Below are 15,133 nucleotides of genomic sequence, written 5' to 3'. Positions count from 1 at the left end.
TATAAATGGGTAAATTTATTTTTAAAATTTTGAAAATAAAGTGGGTGGGAAAATAGAATAGGTGGGTGGAAAAAGCAGTACTCTAAAAATGTGGTAAGAGTAGTATTATTAATAACTATTCATCTAAAACGACCTCTCATTAATTTTAATTTAGAGTTAAACCCAATTTAGAGGTGATCTTCCATTCAAATAACAACTTTACATCTACAGTTCAAGAACTATATGCCTATACTATATAAAAATATGTATATGGACTGCGCATTTTCTCTTTGTTTTCTTTTTCAATTTTAACATGTCAACTCTCCCATCCATACTCCTTAAAAACAAATCAAATAAATATTCCTATTATTGTTATCGTCTTTAAACTTAAAGCTCATCACTTCCAAATTTAATTAATACTATTTCAAAACAAACAATAATATTTACCGACTCTCTTGAAAGAAATATCCAATATTAATTTTGTATCTATATATTTTCTTAAAAAATTACAAGGCTCCACGTTAGTCGTCAGCTTCACTAGCTAGCTTGCAAGTTGATCATAGCTTATACAATCATGTGGAGTATAGGTGTTCTTTTGCAAGCACGTGGCGGGTAGCAACCCCCGCAAACCCACACTTGAATTGAATTGAATGTTATGCTGGAAGGTCTTTCATCTAGTGTCTGCTACATGTATATATAGAGAGCTTCAGCTCTGACTAAAATACCAAGATCAAAACATATACAGATTCTTAAATTGTACGCGTGCCTTTGAGTAAGAGAGACATTAATAATCTTGGCTAGCTCTTTTTTTTGTTAAGGAGTGAGAGAGATATTACTTATAAGAAGATGGTTGTGAAAGTGTATGGTCCAGTCAAGGCAGCCTGCCCTCAGAGGGTTATGGTTTGTCTTTTGGAGAAGGGAGTGAATTTCGAAATTGTTGATGTTAATCTTGAGGTGGGAGAGCAAAAGCGACCTCAATTCCTCTCCCGTCAGGTACTTTATATCTGTATGTATGTATAGAGTAATGTTCTCTTGTCATACTTATGTTTACGCAAGAAAAGCAAGGTTGTTTTGTTAATGTTACAACAATTTGTTTAGCTAATAGATATTATTTGTCTTGCAGCCGTTTGGTCAAGTTCCAGTAGTAGAAGATGGTGATTTCAGGCTATTTGGTAAGAGCCTTAATATAATCATGTACATGGTAATGGTACAGTGCTACTAATGGGTCACTATCATAACGTGTCTATTTATGACTTGCGTATCTTTTTCTTTTATGTCCAGAATCTAGGGCCATTATCAGATACTACGCAGCCAAGTACGCCGACCGTGGTCCCAACCTATTGGGAACAACCCTGGAGGAGAAGGCTCTGGTGGATCAGTGGCTGGAAGTAGAAGCTCACAATTTCAATGACTTGGTTTACACTCTGGTACTTCAACTTCTGGTGCTGCCTCGCATGGGGGAGCGTGGTGACGTGGCCTTGGTCCATGCATGTGAGGAGAAACTGGAGAAGGTGTTCGATGTTTATGAAGAAAGATTATCAAAGAGCAGCTATCTGGCTGGAGAAGCTTTCACTCTGGCTGATCTGAGCCATCTTCCTGGGATAAGATATCTGATTGATGAAGCTAAATTGGGGCATTTGGTGACTGAGAGGAAGAATGTGAATGCTTGGTGGAAAGACATATCCAACAGGCCCGCTTGGAAGAAACTAATGAGCCTTGCTAGTGACTACTAGTTATGAGATATTACCCCCCAGTATTTCATGTGGAAGAAAGAACTGAGAGAGAAAAAAAAAACAAGAGAACTTAATAAATTAATCTTCTGTTATGTGAGAAAATTATCCCAAAAAACAGGATGTTTTAAAGAGAAAAATTGGGTTGAACAACATTTTCCCTTTATGTATAATGTATGTGTGGCAAATTGATTGTCAACAAAAAGGAATAAAGGTTTTTTTTTAAAATTATTTACCCCTTAAGAATTTAATTACTTGCTTTTAGAGAGAGAGAGATATATATATATATATAATTACGTGCCCTAGGAGTGTTGTGGGGGTGGGAGCTGAATAATTCCTCCACTACTTGCTTGTCTCTTTCCACTTTTGAAGTGTGGGTGAAATACAAAGTCATGGAAAGCTGCATACGCATCATCTAGATCTGTACCCTACCTAGTGTCTGGTGATGGTGATGGCGATGGAGAGAAACTTTTCTGGCAGGGGACCAGGTCTGTTTTCTCGTTGCATATCGTAGTCCATAGCCAAGGGCGGAATCATGAATTTTTCAACAAGTGGACTAGTTAAAGTTATTAACTTAAATTTTAATGATTTTTTTTGGTACTTACAATTTCTATATTCTTTCTAGAAATAAAAGTAAACATTAAATTATATAAACCACGCTAGTTCATAGCTCCATAGACTAATTTTCAATAAGTTTTAACATAAACCAAATAGAGTTTAACATCATAGTGGATTGAACATCTAAGGCTTTTTACCTAGATTGACATTAGGTTCCTTCATGCATTCATATCATACATGAAAACTTGTTTTTATCTAAAAATATTGACTAAGTATGAAAATTGGGTTTTCGGTATAATCATTTTCTCAAGATAATTTTTGGTGGCTTTTATTCTTCTCACATCAAATAAGAAAACTTGATTTTATGGGATTTTAGTATGAAGTATATATTGACTTAATGAGCCATTGTTTTTAGCCTAAATTGTATTTTGCACTAAAACCGATTTTTCATAATTTGATTTGGTGGGAATTTGATTTTCTAGTATTTTTATTTGAATTCAAATGGGGGTACTTCCTATACAACGCCACTGACTAGGCTAATATTGAAAATCAGTTAAATATATAGATTTTATATTTTTTTTTCTTAAAAAACCACACTGGGCTACAGAATTTAGGCTTACTTGGTGGTTATCTGATCTTTATGTTGCTTAGTTGAAGTTCCAACCATGAATTGGGTGGGTGATGTATTTCATAATCTTTTGTTGCAGTTGGTTTCTGTTCATGGTTTCTAATTGAATTGTCGTTTTAAAATGCTCTTATTTTCTTGTTAAAACCAGTTGTGTTCTGTAGGCATTTTTGTTTTCAACATTTCAACAATTCTCAAGTTTGATAGAACGAAGAAGACTAGTTAGGATGCTCGAAGACATCTTGTTTGAAATCCTTGCAAGATTACCCATGAAATCTCTTTTGCGGTGCAGATGTGTTTGCCAATCTTAGAACACTTTGATTAGCAGCCCTGATTTCATAAACGCCCATCTCAAAATAAGTGTCATGAAAAAAGCTGTGATTATTGACTTATACACACCCGCACAAGAAATTGCTTTTCACTCTGTTGTTGCTGAAACATTTTCCAAGTGTCTGGATTTAAGGGTTCCTGCGCACGAAAGTGTTTTATGTCGTTAATGATTCTTGCAATGGATTGCTATGCCTCTCTAGTTGTCGTTCTATATATCTATGGAATCCCTCAATCAGAAAAATCAAGAGGCTTCCCATAGGCGTCATTCAAGCTTACAAAACCTTTGCTCTCGGGTTCGGGTTTCACCGTGGCGAAAATGACTATAAGGTTGTGAGGGTGATGGTGTTTAGACCCAAAGAAACTATGTTTGAGGTTGAGGTTTACAACCTTAGACTGAATGCTTGGAGAAAAATTAGCGTAGTTCCTCCTGATGTTAGTGTTTCCAAAGTCGAATGTGTATTCTTGAATGGAGTTGTGTATTGGAGTACAATGGACCCTTCTCAACATTCCACTTTCATTCTTTCTTTTGATTTTGGAAGTGAGGAGTTTAAAAGGATCATGTTACCTCGTGCAGCACCCGCAGTTTTCGAACAAACTCCAATTCGAGTGTTTGAGAACTCACTTTCATTCTTCCACCGAAGACATGATGAGCAACTGGGCTGGTTTTATGAGTTATGGATTCTTGAAATGTGTACTTGGAAAAAGACCCACACGATTCTTCTCCCCACAAGGGTATATGTATCATGTTCACTGGGGTTCACAGTAAATGGCAGATTTCTTATGGTTGTGCCAGGTACTTTTCCGGAAGAATCAAATTTGGTTTTATATGATCCCCAGTCACAGCAACCCAGCAATACCGGAATCAAAATGATGAAGCCTTGTGGGTATGTGACTATGTCGATGCTTATTGAGAGTTTAATTTTACTCAACTGAATTCTATGCTTAAGCAAATTTTTGTGAGTTGTATGTTTCAAGTTCCATTTTACAATTAGGTAGTTATTTATAACTTATACCTGCCTTTGATTGAATATGGATTCAACAGTTCCATTCTAGAATTTGTGTTTGGCATAATCTTGCCCCTTGGCGTGTGTGTCACTGTCAATTGGCCTTTTGTTTTTGTTTTTTTCCCATTCTAGAATAATAACATAAGTATATTTATTATCGCCCCTAGAAAAGGTTCTGGGTTCAAGTCTTAGCATAATAGCATCCATGTAGTGTGTGTGAGTTTAGTATATTATCGCCCATTCTTTATTATAAAAAAAAAAGTGATTTTCTAAGAAAGATGTGTTGACTTTTTTGTCCAATTTGTACATGGGTTTTGTGGCTTTTAAGAATACATTTCTTGTTGCAATTTATATACAGAAAATTTCATTTAAGAAATCCCTCAAATAAGCTTATTTAAGCGTTAAATAAGACTGAGGTCATGATTCATGACCACTTGTGCGTCTCTTCTTCGCTTTATTTGATACTTGAGGGTGCACATGTTAATGCCAAACAGAAATGCCTACATAACTCAAACTGATTTTAACAAGAAAATACAAAGCATTGCAAAATGGCAACTCCAGATGCCACAACCAGAAACCCACCTCATCAAAAGCTCATGAAACACAATGCAATTCTGGCACACTTCAACTTAGGGATATAATCATATATTCAAGAAGTAAATGGAAATTCCAGACACCTAAGTAGAAATCCACCTCAACAAAAGCTCATGAATCACAGAAAAACACAACTTACTCTATACGGTTATGGGCACGCACTCTTACCGTTGTTTCAATAACATTGCTAAGAACACCAAAAGCTTTCCGCTATCTTACTCCTATCAAAGACATGCCAAACCACCCAAAACATATCTATTAAAGACATTATGGCTGCCCTGCCATGACCATCATGGCCATGGTTGCATCACCAGAAGAGAAGAGTGCAAGGATTTTGGTTCTTCAAGTTCTTTTCAAGGAATATTCATTAAAAGCTAACTGTCAAATGTCTAAAACAGATCTATCAAATACATGAATATCAGTCCTCAAGCTCCAAATCAGTCACCAATTTACATCTAACATATGACTCGTCATTATGTGACACCAAAAACAGAATTCACTACACACATGTATAACTGGAACTCAGAACTCAGAACTAGAAATTCAGTTGAGTAAAATTAGACTCTCACTATAAGCATCGACAAACTGAGAGTGATAACTCAAGCTGATTCCGGTATCCTTAGCTCTCCGCAACACAGGATCACATAAAACCAAAATTGGGTCACGTTGCATATTTCGAACATGCCTAACCAAATGAAATTTGTTATCTGTTCTAATCCCCAATGGCCATGCTACAGATTCACATCTTGGAAGAAGAATTGTGCGGTTCATTGTCCAAGTATCTGCTTCCACAACCCATATGTCACAGTACCAAACTTTGTCATCTTCTCTTTGATGGAACAAAGAAAGCGATTCTTCAAACACTTGAACAGTAGGTACGGACGCCACTCCGAACAATATATCTGGAAGCATAATCTTTTGAAAAACCTCACTGTCCAGATCAAATGAAACAATGGAAGTGCAATGTTGAGAAGGCTCCACTGTAATCCAATACAAAAATCCATTGAAGAATAAACACTTGGGTTGAGGAAAACGGGCTTGTTGTGAAACAGGCGGAGTTGCAGTAATTCTTCTCCAAGTATCCAATCTAAGGCTGTAAACCTCAACTGCAAAGAAATCTTTCTTGCGTGGAAACCTCACAACCCTCACAACCTTATAGTCATCCCCCCTCTCATGAAACCCAAACCCAAGAGTAACAAAATGGGCAGTTTGCAGGATGTGGCAATCGGGAAGTTTTTTGAATACTCTGATTGATGGATTCAACAGATATATAGGACTTGCCAAATTCACACGCCAAGTAGCAGAGATGCAAAGCACCCCATTGCAAGAACCATAAACTGCATATGAGACATGTTTGGGCCTAGGAAGCTCTAGATCAAAACACTTTGTAAATTCTTCAGCATCATAGACTGAGAAGCCACTTACATCATACCCAGTGTGGATAACTAGATAATCACGTGAATTTTTCAAGACATTTCTTTTAAGATGGGCGTTCATGAAATCAGGGTTGCTAATTAAACTCTTCCAAGATTTGCAAACACATCTGCACCGCAAAAGTGATTTCACACTCAGTCTTGTAAAGATTTCAAACAAGATCTCTTGGGGAAAGTCATCTATCTTGCTCACTTGTGCGTCTCTTCTTCTCTTTCTTTGATACTCGAGGTTAAACATGTTGATGCCAAACAAAAATCTCTACAGAACTCAACTGATTTTAACAAGAAAATACAGAGCATTCCAAAATGGCAAATCCAGATGCCATAACCAGAAACCCACCTCAACAGAAGCTCATGAAACACAATCCAACTCTTGCACACTTTAACTAAGGAATATATTCAGATATCCAAGAAGTAAATGGCAAATCCAGACGCCATAACCAGAAACCCACCTCAACAAAAGCTCATGAAACACAATACAATTCTTGCACCACTTCAACTAAGGAATATAATCAATCATAAAACCAAGAAGTAAAGCGTACCTCATTTGTGCCAATAGGTGAACTCAAAATCGAAACCTTGTTACTCAATCAAACAAATGCGGGAATTCAAGACACGCTCAACTCAATCGTCCATGCCACAAAGAAAAGAACCATAAATCTATTCCCTCTCCTCTCTCATGGCGGCTTGGCTTCGTTCACAACTGACCTTAGTTTGCCTCTTGAGTTTTCGGGTCTCGTTTCTTTGGGTTTTGCTGGTATGATTCTTAAGCGTCTGGATATTAATTTGAGCTTTTTGTTTTTCTTTCTTGGAGTGGAGGTTGGCTTATTAGTACTTGGGTTTCATTTCATGCACTTCCCTTCCAAAGCTTTAAAACGGGGCCGTTTTGCAGCAAAGACTGACGTCTTCTATTCTAACAGGAAAAACAAAGGATAAGGCTACGAGTGAAATTGCCAAGCAAAGTTTCCAATTTCGCCTCTTGTGTTGTTGGATTTTTGTTTTCTCATTCTTGTCTTTTGGTTTTTTTTTCTTAAAGCTTTTTCCCTTCTTGCCCACATCTAGGGCTGTAAATCAGCACTATCTTTGAGTATGTAATTGGCTAGGAATAATCAAACAGTGTTATCCCCGTTTCCCACAAGATTTTCTGCTACCGACATCCTTGAATGGTTGAATGTTGATATGGGCCATATGGCAACATGGACCCTCTATGCTTCTCTGCTTTCAATAGAAGGGGCAGACAACAGGTGTAGTGAAAGTTGAAATTAAGTTGAATCACAAAACAATGTCACAGCTTTGAAGTGGAATCATATAACCCTTTAATTTTATAAATTCTTGCTGCAATAATACATATAATAATATACAAATTTATGCTTTACACAGATTCTTTTTTTCTCTCGATATGCAATTCTAGACTTTTGATGTCAAAGAATCAGTTTTCTGAGCTCTAGTTGAATAAGAGGAGGTTCTTGATGGGCGAATGAGGGATTTAGTATATGAAATAGGCAAAGCAAGTAATTTCTTAGCTTTGCTTACATAAGCCCTTCTTGTGAAGTTGTTGTAATCGTTAGCTTCTATCTCATCCAATATTTGGCGATATAGAAGTAGGGAAGCCCATACCTGCAACAGGTGAACATTTTGATCAGAAGGGTCAAATTTTGTTGGTCTCTCTAACATGACTTTTCCTTTTAACTAAAAAGACAGAAGTAAGGAATCCGGAATTTAGATAAACATCTTAATGATTGTACACGTGTCATAATTTGGGAGAATTCCATATACCATGTAGGCATCTCAAGTGGTGTATCGGACACACAATAATTATTCGTGAATGGTCAATTAAAATCATATAGGACATCATATCTTTGTGAGCATTTGTTCCATATTTAGTACTAAAACATGTGAGGCTTACCGGCCATCTGCTGGCTTCACTCAACTCTGTCACACCCTTCTCTGCCTCGTCGAAGAACATCCTTGCCCTCTTAATTTGATTCTTCATGAAACTCCTCCACTTGTCTGTGACCTTTCCAGCATATATGTCAGAATCAGAAAGCCCTGCTTGTTCAAGTTCATCTTGTGGCAAATAAATTCTTCCTCTCCTTGCACTGGTCAAGAAAATGCTTATAAGTGGGATACAAAATGAATGAAAGCGTGAGCTCTAATGATAGAGTAAATTCCAATAGTAGATGACATCCCATGTGATCTTAAACAAAAGCAAAGTATTTACAAAGGGGAAAAACCAGCTCCTGCACAATTCAAAGTATACATATACTCCACCCTAGTTGACTTTTCCATTCTTCATTTTAAATTTCTCTCGTGTAATTTTTTCCGAGTGCTATTTGTTCTTTAATGCTATCAAGAGAGAGAGAGAATGACGTCTGTTAAAAGATTTCATTAGCAACTTCATCTCTTCTGTTGCTTTTATTCAACTAGAGCTTAGAGAATTGTATCTTGGAGTCTTAAGTGACTTTCAAAAGCAAGAACTGAAAAATCAGACTCAGGGTCAGCTATAATTGGATAGCCTACCAGTGAGTTATAGGCCAGCTAAAATTGGATAGCCTACCATTGAATTATAAGCCAGCTTTACTCTATAGTTTTGGGCACTGCTGTTTCAATAACATTGCTAATATGATTGAAAAAATTCAGCATATAAATCATTAATGCTGTTTACTTACTCCTCCCCAACATCCCTGAGAATGTTTGTGAGCTGATTCGCAATCCCTAACGCCAAGGCAGCATTATATACATTCTCCGTTGTTGCTTGCGATTCAGGTGAAATGCCCATAACTGGAACACTCATTAATCCAACAGTCCCAGCAACATAATAGCAGTAGAGATATAGTTCATCAAAGTTTTGGTATATTGACTTCCTAAGGTCCATTCTCATTCCTTCTATCATATCTTTGAATGGCTACAAAAAGAGCAGAAGATAGGGTCAGAACTCAGAAGTTCATGGGCAAACAAAGCTTTAAAAGAAATACACAAGCTTAATCTTGGTTTTAATTGAATTATCAATCAAATTGCAAAGGGAACTGTCTGATGGATGAAACAGAGATAGTGCATTCTTCCATGTGATGTACCAAATAGTAACTTCAAAACAGAGATAGCTAGTAAAATCCATTTCAGTTAGACATCTATAGCTTGATGCTTGACACTTCTTGGCTGGAAGCATGTATACATCTACAAGCTTAGCTCTGTATTCCTTTTCACATTTCAAGATACAGTTCCCAAAGAAGAAAGATAAAAAGACAAAACTGGTATTATCTAAATAAGAAAGTAGATCTTTAGTCGAAACATGATGCAAAATAGAACATTTTAAAGAGTAGCCTTATTGGACTTCATACAAGACTTTGGCAGTAATTCTAACCTGAATGTCAACGGGAAATTTGTTGACTGTATCTGACAAAGCAGCATCGAGCATATCAAATGGACGACCTTGGAAAAGATCTTCCAACCTCGACTCCCACCTATCTAAAGCTGTTGGTGTTATGTGTGAGGCGTTAGGCCCATCAACAAGCTCATCTGTCCTCCTACACCACACTGTATGTGCAAGAGATCACCATAAGAACAAATGAGGAAATATGTTTTTGCACGTAGGTTGAAGTTAAGAACAAACATCCATAGCAATATATGTTTAACAGAAACATGTACTATAAGAGAAGAACATAAAGAACAAATCTCCTGTCCACCGCTGTCATAAACTACTCAAGCAAATGATCAGGACAGCATCTACAGATATGTCACATACAAGTGGTAATAGCATCTATTAGGATGAGAGATAATGCAGTACCATTTCTGCCACTTCCCATTTCTCCTCTCAATCTCTTTATTTCCCTCTCTATTCACAGAAAGGAACCACATTAACCTCTCTTCACATTGCATACAATTTGATGGTGCTGCGTGGCGTTTGAGAAGTTTGAGAAGAGATTTTCATAGCATTGCAGCAGTTCAAAACTCGCAAGAAAATAATTCGTTTTAAGGAGAAAAGATGAACATTGCCACTTTGCTTTGGATCTTTCAGATAGGACATGTGAAGGCGGATTCTCAATCTTTAGAGGAGGATGAATTTTCAAGACCACATGTCCTTAAATTGAACTTGAATTAGGACAAGTTGATAAGATAACCAAATGGTTCTTCCTAAACAAGATTCTGCCTACAAGTAGAAATTTCTTTCTTTAAAAAAAAAAAGGAAAGAAAGAAAAATATGTACTTCCAAAATGCTAGTGATAAAATGGAAGGAAGCACTTTGTAGATCATTTCTTTTGCACAGAAAATCAAATAATTTATTTGGGACTTATTGCTCTATATGACAAGGGAGCAAATATACTGAGTTGCTAATAGATAATACAGATTTAGTATGCACATCCCAAACTATAGGTAAGCTACCATATGATTTAAAATATATATTTTTTCTAACAAAAGCAAGAAGCCCTTTTCCTAGAATTAGGTCCACAGTTTAAAATGAATAATAGTCATAGTCACTCACCATATATTGCCCAGATGGCCCTTCTTCTTTCAGGGGTCATAAGCAGAGTTCCTGAAACGTGAAAAGCAAAATAGAATTAGGTGAGTGACTGAAAAAGATTACTAATGTTGCAAAGTTCAAGCCAAAATTACTTTGAATAGCAAAAATCATTTAAGAGAAGACCAACCCAGATAAAAAGTCTTGGCATACTCTGCACATACTTCTCCACATCGATCATAAGCATCACTCAACAAGCTCAGATTTCCCGGAAGAACAATATCAGGCTTCACATCAAGATCTCCATTAGACTTCAACTGCTTCTTAACCAAGGCTGCCTGCTTCAGCACCACATCATAAACCTTCTGTTCAGATGAGACAGCTATTTCTCCAACCGGGTTGGCCACCATGCTTGATAAAACCGGAAATTTGGTTTCACTGCCTAAGCCAGAGCTCCCTACAGATGAATACTTCACATCTGTAGTGAGAGAGCATGATTTCCATTTCTGTTTCCTACCCAACTTTGCTCTAATCGAACTTCGATTTCCTAAAGCAAACCTTGATGAATCTAAAATCCCAAAGAAGTTGAACACCTCTGTATTGGGGGAAACCACCCATAGTAATGCTACAGACATGATGTTTGAACTTGAAACCTCAGCCACCAAACTCTACCCAGGTATGCCTTGTCGTCTTACACTTCGCTTCTCAAACCTTAGTTCACACAAAACTCATTTCAGTTTTATCTCCTTTGAAGGAAGGTAGTTCAAACTGCCCAAGTAAAATGATTGGCAAAATTTGCACAAAATATAAAAGTATAGAAGCTTAACCAACTGCCTCCTCCAGTTACCCAAACAGAAAACAAAGGCATTAATAGCATTACCAAGAAGAAACTCACAAGTGGGATCTCAAACTCAAAAAACGAAACAAAACAAAAAAGAATATGTTCAACAACTTGACATGCAAATGTTCACAGAAATGACTGAAACAATTATTTCTAAGCAAAGTTAATTGTGCCCACTTTGTATCATGAAAAGCTCAAAAATCTGGCCAGAGAAATTGCAGGACATAGAATTATGGTGACAGAGAAGCACCACATACCTATTGGGTTGTTGTTGTTGCTGCTGCTTACACCCACTTTCAGCAGCTCCCAATTAATTAAAACCAAGTCCAAGGCATCAACATCATGACCAAAAAAAACTAACAACGGCACTATGACCTTCCCTCAAAACCTGACCCACCTCGACTCTCCACTCTTCCAGACTCTCTCTCTCTCTCTCTCTCTCTCTCTTACTACAATGCGTCTGGCTCTTGACTTCTTTCTTTATTCAGTTTCCTACAAAAATGTCTTCTTCTTTTTCCATTTTATAAATGTCTTTTTCTTCTTCTTCTTCTTTTTGTGTTTTATTTTTATTTTAATTATATATTTTATACTACCTTTGTTTGTCACTTACCTTTGGGATTGAGATTCACTGATTCAGTTGTTTCTTTCACTTCCTCAGTTCTCCCATTTTGGTTCAATAGCAAGTTGCAATTTTATGTCATAACATAAATGCTGCAAATGTTTCATCCATTTTTTATTTCAATTTCAACTCAACCCTTGTGTTAAAATTTTAAAAAAAAAAAATTCAATTCGACCCATGTACAATCTCGGGTTTGACTTGTGACCCGGATGAATGGTATTCTGGGTAGTTAAAACTCTTTGACTATCAATGCATTTCCAATATTAACAAAGCAATATGAATTTCGAAATTTTGAAACTTTCCTCTTAAAATTTACAGATTTGGGTAGTATTTGTCCCCCATAATTGGATTCTTCAATTAAAAATTTAGCATGTTAATTCAAGTAAATAGAAATACTAGAAATTTACGTCACTAGTGGAGTTCAAATCTGAAACTACTTTGAACATTGGAAAAAGAAATTAGACAAAAATATAGTTAAGTAACCTTCAAGAAATATGAATATGAATATTTTTAAGTGGTTCCATTATAAATAAACATGTTGGTTGTTTAACAAGTTTAATACTTTTGTAATCTTCATATTATATCCCTATTTGCATAGTTTATCAATGAAGAAAAGAACTTTGATTGGTATTCCACATAGGAAATAATATGTCAATCAGTTTCAATGCTATTGGTTTTGCTTCCCAATTAAATAATGTTGGTAAAGTCTGGGCCCGACCCGGATCCGAAAAGAAAAGAAATCCGATAGCAAAGTCAGCACTTTTTAGAAAGGGAGATCCAATAAGGATGACAACGCGGAAAAGCCGCCCAATCAGTGGAGGATAACGTTATCAAATGGCTAACAAGAAAGAGGGTAAGGAGGCAAAAGAGGGGGTGGATTTGTACACGAGGCAGATCCTGAGCAAGCCATTGAATTTCAATTTGGTTAGGAGAGAGAAAGAGCGATGATGATGGGTGGACTGTACTGTAGCACTGTGGTGTGTGAAGTGAGAGGTTATTTTTTTTGTTTTCTATTTACATAGGATAATATACGCAAGGATACTTTTACAACGGGCTAGTATATTCATAACAAAAACTGTATTTTATAACGGGCTAGCAACAGTTAGATATCCAACTCATCACAAATATATATAATTATCGTATATGAGATAAACTTGAAATCTGCTTCAATTGAATGAAGAAAAATACCACCAGACGAAAGGCTAGTTGATGCGTGTAAATGGAGTGAGATGGGTGTATTTGGCCAACTAAATAATGAGAGACAAAATGTGTGAGTGTGGGGGTGTGACTGTCGTTTGGCCTAATCTTTGTGCGTTTGCGTATTTGTCTTGGAGTGTAAAAGTGCGTGGGAAAAGACCACATTGGAAGGGAGGGAGGAGAGGGGGGCCTAGGCTTGTCTCCACACGTTTCGATGTAGGGTTTGAGGGTCGGCTATTTGACACGTAGCCCTTCTGCACTTTCTTTGGGCTTCTATTTGTTTTATTCGTTTCATGTCATTAGGTCATTCATCACCATCCATGCATATTTGGTATTCACGTTAATTACAAAGAGGAGGAGAGGATTTGAATTTTCAAGGCTTGGCTAGAAATAGTAATGTCAAAACAAGTCCATCCAAATTGTGTGTCATGTCATAATACCTCATGCTCCAAAATCCACGTCATGAATTTGATTGGAGATTGTCCACGTCATCGTCAACTTGTAGCTTCAAGGCCCCGTTTGGTTCACGGAATGGATTTGAGGGGAAATCAATTCCCATGTCATTTCCCAAGGAATGGGAATGAAAGATTCCTTTCCCACGTTTGGTAATGTTGGGAAAGGAATCAGGAGATTTCACTTTGTTTCCTTTCCCATGTTTGTTTTGAGTAGGAATGGAAAACAAAATTTGTATAATTTTCCAATTATACCCATATTAAATCAAATAAAAAAAGAATGCATTTAATGATACGTTGTAATTATAAATTGTTCATAGGGACAAAATAGTCATGAAAATTGTGCATTGAATGTTGGCACATTTTCCCAAACTTTCCCATGAGGAGGGAAAGCAAAACCCAAGTTAAGAGGGGGGCATCACTTTCCCCCCTACTTTCCCATGTGCCAGGAATCCATTTCCCATTCCCGGACTTACCAAACATGGGAAAGCAATTGAATTCCCATTCCTATGCCTCCTTTCCCATGAACCAAACGGCCCCCAAGAGTTCTCTATTCCGATATCAAATATGCGGTGTTAACATAGAGTATACGAATTAGCTCTTAGTTTAATGGTGTTTTTCTTTTCAATGTTAGAAGATGTTACAACTTCAAATTCATATTCTATATTAAATTTTAAAAAGAAAAACATTGGTAATCTAATCACAACCCCCATTAGTTTCGTGCTTTCATCTTGCATTAGAGAAACTCAGTGGCGGAGCCACCTAAGGACCAGTGTGGGCCCAGGCCCTCTCTCATATTTTTTATTTTATCATATTTTTACTTATATGTGTTGCTATATATGTTGGCTTCTTGGAGTAAAAACTGTAAAAATTCATGTTTTTTCTCCTTCTCTTCCTTTTTTGATTAACTTAAGCTTTGTGAATTCCCCTTTCCCCCATTTTACATGTCTAAGTAGGGCATCTTAATATTGGGATTTATGAACATTTTGTATATTTCTTATCTATGTTGAAGTATAAATTATTAAATTTTGAGTCTTTAATAGTGTAGATGATGAGATTAATATTCAACCATGTTAAAATATGAAATTCAGGACAATTATGATTGTAATAAATGGATAAATTACTAATCAGTATGAAATGATATTATTAACTTATTAACTCGGATAGCGCTTGAGGGCTCCTATTCGAATTATTTGAATTTTTTTTTTGAAGGGCCCCCTCTAATGGGAAATCTTGGCTCCGCCACTGGAGAAACTCCTATGTCGCTTATAAATACCAAGTCATACGAGAAGTAGAATTTATTAGGTTAATCAAC

At 36.6% G+C, this 15,133-nt stretch overlaps 4 protein-coding genes across 4 annotated transcripts; 2 read left to right on the top strand and 2 right to left on the bottom strand.

Moving 5' to 3' along the window:
* Positions 1–692: 692 nt before the first annotated feature.
* On the top strand, positions 693–1,940 carry GSTF11 (glutathione S-transferase F11). The gene is made up of 3 exons (XM_021968160.2): positions 693–972; positions 1,103–1,151; positions 1,261–1,940. The coding sequence occupies exons 1-3, from the start codon at positions 826–828 to the stop codon at positions 1,710–1,712; spliced, it is 648 nt and encodes a 215-aa protein (XP_021823852.1). The 5' UTR covers positions 693–825; the 3' UTR covers positions 1,713–1,940.
* Positions 1,941–2,690: 750 nt separating this feature from the next.
* On the top strand, positions 2,691–4,182 carry LOC110765106 (F-box/LRR-repeat protein At2g43260-like). The gene is made up of 2 exons (XM_021968162.2): positions 2,691–3,201; positions 3,356–4,182. Exons 1-2 carry the CDS (start codon positions 3,120–3,122, stop codon positions 4,153–4,155), a joined length of 882 nt encoding a protein of 293 aa, XP_021823854.2. The 5' UTR covers positions 2,691–3,119; the 3' UTR covers positions 4,156–4,182.
* A 560-nt stretch (positions 4,183–4,742) lies between these two features.
* LOC110765088 (F-box/kelch-repeat protein At3g23880-like) lies at positions 4,743–7,407 on the bottom strand. The gene has a single exon (XM_021968141.2). It carries the CDS (start codon positions 6,489–6,491, stop codon positions 5,364–5,366), a length of 1,128 nt encoding a protein of 375 aa, XP_021823833.1. The 5' UTR covers positions 6,492–7,407; the 3' UTR covers positions 4,743–5,363.
* A 138-nt stretch (positions 7,408–7,545) lies between these two features.
* PSY (PHYTOENE SYNTHASE) lies at positions 7,546–12,021 on the bottom strand. The gene is made up of 7 exons (XM_021968140.2): positions 11,808–12,021; positions 10,900–11,420; positions 10,734–10,784; positions 9,615–9,787; positions 8,923–9,158; positions 8,160–8,352; positions 7,546–7,870 (listed from the first exon to the last, which is right to left on the bottom strand). Exons 2-7 carry the CDS (start codon positions 11,342–11,344, stop codon positions 7,661–7,663), a joined length of 1,308 nt encoding a protein of 435 aa, XP_021823832.1. The 5' UTR covers positions 11,345–11,420; positions 11,808–12,021; the 3' UTR covers positions 7,546–7,660.
* Between the last annotated feature and the right edge of the window lie 3,112 nt (positions 12,022–15,133).

Source organism: Prunus avium, chromosome 3 (assembly GCF_965620075.1).
Source record: "Prunus avium chromosome 3, drPruAviu1.hap1.1, whole genome shotgun sequence".
Classification (NCBI taxonomy): Eukaryota; Viridiplantae; Streptophyta; class Magnoliopsida; order Rosales; family Rosaceae; genus Prunus; species Prunus avium.
The sequence above is the reverse complement of the archived record's forward strand: the minus strand, read 5'-3'. Positions and strand labels throughout refer to the sequence as shown.

What these genes read in the sequence shown, in the direction of transcription:
- GSTF11 (XM_021968160.2), top strand. Translation starts at nt 826, where the DNA reads ATGGTTGTGAAAGTGTATGGTCCAGTCAAGGCAGCCTGCCCTCAGAGG. An exon ending in CTCAATTCCTCTCCCGTCAG is followed by an intron (nt 973 to 1,102) that starts GTACTTTATATC and finishes TTTGTCTTGCAG; the next exon opens with CCGTTTGGTCAAGTTCCAGT. An exon ending in TGGTGATTTCAGGCTATTTG is followed by an intron (nt 1,152 to 1,260) that starts GTAAGAGCCTTA and finishes TTTTATGTCCAG; the next exon opens with AATCTAGGGCCATTATCAGA.
- PSY (XM_021968140.2), bottom strand. Translation starts at nt 11,344, where the DNA reads ATGTCTGTAGCATTACTATGGGTGGTTTCCCCCAATACAGAGGTGTTC. An exon ending in TGCCAAGACTTTTTATCTGG is followed by an intron (nt 10,785 to 10,899) that starts GTTGGTCTTCTC and finishes TTCACGTTTCAG; the next exon opens with GAACTCTGCTTATGACCCCT. An exon ending in AATTTCCCGTTGACATTCAG is followed by an intron (nt 9,159 to 9,614) that starts GTTAGAATTACT and finishes CTCTTTTTGTAG; the next exon opens with CCATTCAAAGATATGATAGA.
- LOC110765106 (XM_021968162.2), top strand. Translation starts at nt 3,120, where the DNA reads ATGCTCGAAGACATCTTGTTTGAAATCCTTGCAAGATTACCCATGAAA. An exon ending in CAGATGTGTTTGCCAATCTT is followed by an intron (nt 3,202 to 3,355) that starts AGAACACTTTGA and finishes TCTGGATTTAAG; the next exon opens with GGTTCCTGCGCACGAAAGTG.
- LOC110765088 (XM_021968141.2), bottom strand. Translation starts at nt 6,491, where the DNA reads ATGTTTAACCTCGAGTATCAAAGAAAGAGAAGAAGAGACGCACAAGTG.